At 40.5% G+C, this 8,326-nt stretch overlaps 1 protein-coding gene across 1 annotated transcript; it reads right to left on the minus strand.

Annotated features, from left to right (window-relative positions):
• Positions 1–4,948: 4,948 nt before the first annotated feature.
• LOC135117947 (uncharacterized) lies at positions 4,949–5,504 on the minus strand. The gene has a single exon (XM_064038586.1). It carries the CDS (start codon positions 5,462–5,464, stop codon positions 5,078–5,080), a length of 387 nt encoding a protein of 128 aa, XP_063894656.1. The 5' UTR covers positions 5,465–5,504; the 3' UTR covers positions 4,949–5,077.
• Between the last annotated feature and the right edge of the window lie 2,822 nt (positions 5,505–8,326).

Consider the following 8,326-nt stretch of genomic DNA (forward strand, 5'->3'; position numbering starts at 1 on the left):
TGTTCATTATAGTATGGCATTAAATGATGTCGGCGTCTATAAATCGTTTAATGTCAATTATGCTGGGAATTGCCATACCAATTAAGATTAGGTTGAAGTGATTCAATACATTGAATAAAACATTCTCCTCTGATATATACAGGACGCACCTTTAAACTGAAGCAGGTTTGAGCGAGCCAGCTGTATATTGATTCAGAATCCTAAATTGTGAAAAGGTCTCTTTAATTGTGCCTTGATATAATAAAAATTCTGGTTGAGTGTCGCTCAAGGTTTTTAATTTTATTTTTCATACTTTTTCCACGTTTCTTTTGTGTGCGTAATCAATGACTTAAACTGACTTATATAAGTAATAACATAAACTTTTGGTGTGAACCAATTTTCTTATTAAACAGCAAATCGCACCACTTACATTAAATGATTCCTTGTTTGTAATTCTAAAACGTAAAAGCTATAACACCGTATAAGCTGGTTGGGTTCAATTAATTCATCCTGTATCTCAGGTTATTAACTAAAGTTTTCAATGCTATTTCTCTCTTTAAGTCCTAGCTCATAAGGTTTATTATTGATTAACTTTTAATTATGCTAATTTTGGATCGTAGGCGTAATTAAGCCTATTTTCATATCATATTGTTTGGGTGTGTCTTTGTTTTTGATACCTTGCCGTCTTAATTGTTTTTATCTTAATGGATTTCAATAATAAAATTGATACATATAATTAAACAAGGAGCGAAGAAACATTTATATTTTGTGCAAATTAGATGTACGGTAGCCATTTGGGAGATAAATAAGTTGATAGTGATAATGTGAAGAATACTCAATCTATTTGAGATAATTTTAGAGTACCGTTCTGGACCTGTTTCGTTGGAAATAATGGAATCAATAATGGACCTGCTGTTGTGTTAAGTCAATTTAATTTAGCACTTTAATCTATCATGAGACATATTTATAACAGTGCCGTAAGAAACGTGCAATTACAAAATGAATTTTGCAGATAAACACAATAAACAGAAGGTTGGTAAATCGTGATTTGTCATAGGAACGCGATTTATATACTTGTATCAGTTCATAAATGCCAATTGGTTGCAACATTTGACATTAATACGGTCTACCAAGACTGTCATTCAGTCTATTGCAGCACCTGTAGATTCGAAGGAGATAATTTATATTTCATAATGGATTAAAGGTACACCTGCATTTAGTCGAGCTGTGACATGTCTTATTCAGTTCCTAGATTCAGTTTTCAAGATTATAAATGTCACATTAATTATTATTTATTCTCTCTTAATTGTTTATATTAAAGAACTTAATGTACGAGTAAGCCCCAGAACAAAATCGTTCATAAATAAAGAACGATTAACCTACTCGCGATTAACAAAACACATGCAGATGTTGTGTGTAATAAAAACAGTATCCATATTAGTACAAACAACTAATCTAGAAACGAAAGAAATCAGTGTTTCAGATGGTTGTTAACCCGCACAAGTTGTAAGAGTCAATTGCAAAAACCAGTTCTGTGATGCTCGCAAGCGATGGATTACTAACCTGTCACTGGCGCAGTATCTAGATGCTAGTACTTATTGCTACATACGGGTTGAATGATGCTGCCGCACTTGCGATAGATACTACACGTAATTTAGTTCAAACAACCAAAGAAATTCAACACAAACATGTTAATAATATTGCAGAAATTTCTACAGATAAAAGTTAAACTGTAGCATATAATTCAATATCAACAAGTTCCAATCTAACAGAAGCTGTTACAAAACCCAAACAGAATCAGGTTAATTTACGGGCTGGACTATCATAATACATTTTCGTAACGCTAATAGAAAGGTACCGGGTTCGGACGTCCATAGTTTGTAACGAAATTACCTTTATTGCGGGTTGAGACAAAGCGGAATGCTGGAACGTCGGGCGGCTCCCATAAATCAGTGGTCGACACAACTGATTCAGATTACCGGTGCAGTAAACTGTGAGGTGAGATGCAGGGACTACAGACATGTGATATGTTGCTTCTCGTCTGTTAAACCTATTAGTTGTATGTTAGAAAGGATTGAGGTAAATTCAGACTGTTTAATATTTATCGCTAATCCTAGTTGTGATTAAAAGAGCGAGATTTAAATTGAATGGCAATAAATGCTAATACGAAAATACTTCTCATCTTAAGACCAACGCAGACCTTGAGGTTTAGTAGTTTAGTTGAAATAGTGAAGAAAAAATCCATATCTACCAGATTCATATTCCATTAAACAAGTAAAAAGAACTCATTCGTGAGCAAATCAAAACAATTTATCTCACATTATCGCATGTACTACATCTAGGCCTAAACATCCGTAGAGTGAGATTGATTATACTGTATTACTAAAAAGTATAAAACGAGAAGCAAGCTAAGAGAAGCGGCGCTCGGTGCCTCAGGCGCTCTCCGATAGAAAATTATTAAGAAAATTAAATGATCTACCGTGTGCCGGTTCACAGATATGCCAATTATTGATACCATCTAAAGGCAAACCCTGAAAAATGTGTAGGCCGTTTCTCTGCATGTAGCAATTAACTTACGTTTTATCTGTTAAGCGTCTTAGTTCTAAAACTAATAGTAATTGATTTTATGTTTGTAGGAACGTCGTGAGAAATGAGTTTGTTTCGTGTTTTAATGAAGTGAAAAATATTGGCTTGTTCTATGTCTGCTCTCTCGAAGAGTTAACATGCAAGTGATAACATTTCAATTTTGATGATTCCTCTGGCATTTATTATAATGGACAACCATTTATGTAGTTTCTATGGAAAGCCAATTGTTATACGGGAATGGGGTGATTGATTGCCTAATAAATGGTTACATTTTGTTCCCCTATGACTTCGCATAACACATTGGCAGATTCTTTTGCTAGCCCATCGATCTTAATATTTACAATTATTTGTATTTCCTCTAACGAAACATGACTGCCGTAAAGTGGCATATGTAAAATGAAATTGTATTATGACTATAGTACAGTTCTAAATATTATAATATCTCAGCTTTGTTTCTAAAAGAGCTGTATAAATATAGCAGTAGTATATCGTTTACCAATTTTAAATGCCCCAAATATTCCGCGTCATTCTTCAAAATTCTCATCACACCGCATTTTTATTCAAGTATTCGATTAACCTGACCCAGGACAATGTTATTTACCTACATGCCGTGTATACAGGATGCATGCAGGCTATCAGATGCCTCGTCACGTACACAATAAAACTCACAACTTCACCACGAACGTTAGTTTGTCACAAAAACCCCGCCGCCGGGACTTGCAAGTGAATTAGACTATTAAAGCTGTAGTAAGCCGACATAAGATTGGCTCCAATGTTGGTTATAAAGTTGGGTAAGTTATAAAATTGGTGCAGGTGAGTGAACCAGTTTTTGTTGAAAAGTATTACTTAAGCAGCTTTTTGCAAAGTAAGAGACGTCGGATATTATACATATATACCTTATTATGTCCAAAATACACCTATATGCCTGTGAATAAAGACACAAAACTCAGCATCAGGTTTTGTATGCATATGATTCCTCGAATCAACATGTTATCCAAACCTTGGCCCCAACATTGGGCCACACTGCATCCATTGAGTCACGCGCAGTACGCACGATCAACGCACGCGCAGCGCAAGCTAAGTAGAGTTTAGTAAATTGTGCGCTGATTGCTACGTGATATGGAGTTATTATTTTGTTTTTTACTGCAAAGTAATGTGGTTTAACATGATGCTACTGATGTATATGACAAAAAGAGGTTTTTGAAGAGATTGCAAACGTGACAGTACGAAGTTTGAGACGGTATAGTGACGCTGGCTTGATGATGTCACCATTTTAAAAATAAATTAGAATGAATACATTGTCTGAATGTTTTGAACATCAGCCTAATTCCATTAACCACTGACAAACTCCAACTCCATTTTCAGATTGGTTCGCTGTTCTTGCGTACGCCGAATATGGTGATTTGTCTCACAAAATCCCAGAGCCAACAAAATCGGATATCACCATAAAAGCGACGACATAGTCACGTGTTAAATTATACATGAGTTGAGTCGCCGAAAAGCGACCACGCCTTTACGGATAGCAGTTTGCCCCTCCCACTGCCGCCCCTACTAATTATTATAACCGGTTTTGTTTATCGTAATTAACCGGTAACGCCACCTGTTGTACTCATTCAACAACGTTACGAACTATTTGTTGCAGCAACTTTGGAAGCAACAGTTCAGGCATTGGATATCGAAGTTGAATGCTAATTTCAGTTAAAGATTCGAGCACAGGTATTCATTTGAACTTGTTAATCGATGTTTCCTTGCTCTTTAATAGAATCCGATTGGTCGTTTTTTTGTCGATTCTTTGTAGGTATTTGGTTTTCCATACTCATTAATGCTTGTATCATGTTTCTTGATTTAATAAAATTATATGACTCTCCTAACCTTAATTAATTAATATCATTAATTTAAGCCAAAACTCCACAATTAAAAATTATATTAACATTAACATTTTAATATGTCTTTATAATACCGTGCAAGTTACCATGTCTTGTAAAGTCAACTAAAACAAGTTGGTATCGTGATCGCGAGCGATGGGCAAGCGATTTGTCTCGACCCAGCGCGATATTTAAACCTAACATGGCCTGCCCTGCATGGTTTCCAGCCAACACTATATGGTCAACACTTGGAAATGTGTTCATTTAACTGCACGGTTGTAACATAATATTCTTGTGTATACTTATTTTCATCACTTGCAACTTACAAATCTTGAGGTCTTTTTTTTTTTAACGACGTAAAAAATCATCAAATGACCCCTCCCGCTGTGGGTCAGCAGCGGTGAGGGAGTGTCAGACTCTTACTGACTAAAAGCCGTCGTGTTCCGTCGTAGGCCTTATGTGCTAGGGCCGCGGTACCTCTTTCGAACAACCCGCAGCCCCGGCAGGCCAGCCTGCTGGGCCCCTCTGGGGTTGCTGACATCTCTTTGAGGAGCGCGTGGAACAACGCGCGCCGCCGACACGGGTCTGTTGTCTAAAAACAGACATGAGCGATGAGCCACCCGAACTCACCGCCCACAGACCCACGCCTACGGTGGCCGGGAGTCGTCTCGCGACACCCGGCGCCCGTGGTGTCTACCTGCTCCAGCGCGGCGGCCGGGATGAGAGGTGCGAACTCTCTGACGTTCCGCCGCCTCCTTCTCGAGCATGACTGCTTCGCAGAAGGAGGCGACGGCATCCCATTCCCTTTCGCCCCGGACCATGGCTTGAACCAGGGCCGGACGCGAGAGGTCGCCGCCGCCCACAGCCTCGACGAGGACCCGGCGGTGCCCTTCCCACGCAGGGCACTCCTGGACTGTGTGGTCCACCGTGTCCTCGGGGCTATCCGCACAGTGGTGACACCCGGGCGCCTCCTCACGACCGATTCGATGCAGATACCTCCCGAAACAACCGTGTCCGGTGAGGACCTGCGTCATGCGGTACGTGAGGGCGCCGTGACTCCTCCCGAGCCACTCCTCAAAGGGGACTTACCGCCACTATGGTGGCGTGCCCTGCACTAGGTTGCGACAGTCGCTCCCTCCAGGCCACCATGACATCCCGCCGGAGCTCTGCCCGCTGCGCGACAACTTGTCGCGGCAACGGGGTTTCCCCCCGGCGCAGAGCCTCCTCGCGCCAGTCGTACAGGCGCAAGAAGACTCTCGCCTCCAGATCCCACGGTGGTAGTCCGGCTAGTAGGCCAGCTGCTTCGCGGGAGATCGTGCGGTACCCCCGGATTAGCCTAATGGCTATCACCCTTTGGGGCACGTTCAGGTAGTGTACAGCTCGCGGCCGTACCGAACGTGCCCATACCGGGGCCCCGTAAAGGGCCATGGACCGCAAGACTCCCGCGTAGAGTTTACGGCAGGGGGCGTTTGGGCCTCCCAGGTTGGGCAGGAGCCGCTTGAAGGCAGCACCTGTCTTCTCCAGTTTGGGGCCCAAACGTCGGAAATGTTCGACGAAGTTCCACCGGCCGTCGAGGACGAGTCCTAGGTACTTCATCGCCCCCTCGACGCCGATGGTAACCCCTCCCACCGTAATTTGGGAACCTGAAGGTGGCGCGTTCCGAAGCCCATGAAAGCACATGGCCTCGGACTTGTGCAATGCCACCTCCAGTCCCAGCAGCTGGATCCTCTCAACGACTATCGCAACCCCGCGCGCCATTATGTCGGCTGCCTCCTGGTGCGACCTCCCTTGTGCCAGTACCAGCGTGTCGTCAGCGTAGCAAACCACGCTGACGCCGCTAGGGAGGTCGGCGCGCAGCACCCAGTCGTAGCCGATGTTCCACAAGAGCGGCCCCAGTACCGACCCCTGCGGAACACCGCACGACATCTCTCGCCGGTTCCATTCCCCATTGTGACCGGGGTAAATGATGGACCTATCCGACAGATAGGCCTTGACCACGCGACGAAAAATCTTGAGGTCTTGATGTTGTGTCTTAAAAGGCTTTATTTGCGTTAGTACTCTCTCGAGTGACCTTTCAATGAAACTTAATAGTTATGGTACGGTTTATATGTAATTTATACGAGATGCATTTATTAAAATTGTTTTACCTATTTATACTCATATTTGTTTTCTTAAAATGTATGCTATACTTGAGCGTTAAACTGTCACTCAATGTACCATTTTTGATTCTCCTTATGAAATACGAATACAAAGCATAGAAATCAGTTTTGTTTGTATATTACTTACTTCTATTGATCTCTTATTTTACCACTCAATTGGTTTGTATTTGATGGTGCAGAACGTATATTTTTTCTTGGAACCCTTTCTAGAAAAAAAATAAAGGTTTTGTATACTGTGTCAGTATGCATTCAGTAGATAATGTAGATTATCCTTACTATGAACCACATAATCCTTTTGCAGCTAGTTCACAGAAATCTTCTTGACCATCACAGCTAAATATTTACCTATTTATGCGAAATGATTACCCAAGAATATAAATAGCTTATATTCGTGCTTTTTTTACTATGGGTTGCTCGTTTCTGAGATTTTAATAGTTAAATAAAAATAAACTAAGTCATGCATATTTTTCTCGGAGATAAAGTAATTTGAATTTGAAGTTAGAAACAAGGCTAAAAGTATAGTTTGATACTAGATCTAACAAAAACAAATAAAAGCCGTATCCTTCATCCACAATAATTAACTTGGTGTAGCTTCCTCCGTGTTTGATCTAGTAACAGTGTGTAATTTCTAAATGGTTATAAACAGTTATTTCGAGATAATTCCCTCCTTCCGCGAATTATTGATTGATTGCTGGCAAGCTGTAGCAGTATTTTACTTAGGGTTACCACATCTTAAAACATTACCCAGAAAAATATAGGTACTGAGCTTTTACTATCAAACTATCAATGCGGTAAATGAGGCCTACCTCAGAACGAAAAGAATAACACAAGCGTTTATTTAAAAAGGAAAAGTAAGAAAACCCACGCTCATTAACACTATCAACACACCATCGATATCTACCAAAGATACATAAGATACCAATATAATAAAGTTCTCCATCGATCGGTTACCATTTACATTGAGTGTTGGGTAAATCGAACATGGCAGGTTGCAACCCCAATGATAGGCGTAAACGTTCTGCATTCAATATCGGTAAGTGTTTATTCATAAGTACCGCAGATATCGTACCTATCTAGAAGAGTAATAGCTATGTTGGGGTCTACGGGTTCTTCAGATATAATCGCGGGTACCCTACTCGTACTGACGGGTAATAGTAGTTTCTATGTATTTTATAGAGCTGTAGTTTTACCAGAGGATTTCGAGTGACTGTTTCGAGGATTAGAGTTGTTTAGGGTGCGATGTAAATGAGCTATTGTGTGGAGGTTCTAATGTATTGTGTTATCTTTTCTTTTGTTTCAGGTCTTTACAGATGCAAGGATGACATATGCCTTAATTAATGAAGAATTTCACCGAGTCTAGGTATATGGTAATTATTTGTCTTGTTTTATACCTATCTAAGCATTACGAGTCTGTTAACTTCTTTGTCACTTGCACTTAAATTTGGTTTGAAGAGCTGTTTAAAGGAATTAAATGAATGAAATCAGGTGCATTTCAAATGCTGTTTATTTCAGCCAATTTTAGCTTACCGGTTAAAACAATACCAGGCTATTACCATCTCAAAAAAACTAATTTACACTTTAATTAATTTAATGAAGTACACATCAGCTTACACAATTACAGTAATTATATCGAAGACAAATATTTACCGTGTATTTACAACTGATGTTTAGTCGATCGCCCACGCGTTGACAGCCGCCCATTACTGCGCGCGCGCACCGGAGGGCTTAAGCCCCTTC

This window comes from Helicoverpa armigera, chromosome 16 (assembly GCF_030705265.1).
Source record: "Helicoverpa armigera isolate CAAS_96S chromosome 16, ASM3070526v1, whole genome shotgun sequence".
NCBI lineage: Eukaryota > Metazoa > Arthropoda > Insecta > Lepidoptera > Noctuidae > Helicoverpa > Helicoverpa armigera.

What these genes read in the sequence shown, in the direction of transcription:
- LOC135117947 (XM_064038586.1), bottom strand. Translation starts at nt 5,464, where the DNA reads ATGACGCAGGTCCTCACCGGACACGGTTGTTTCGGGAGGTATCTGCAT.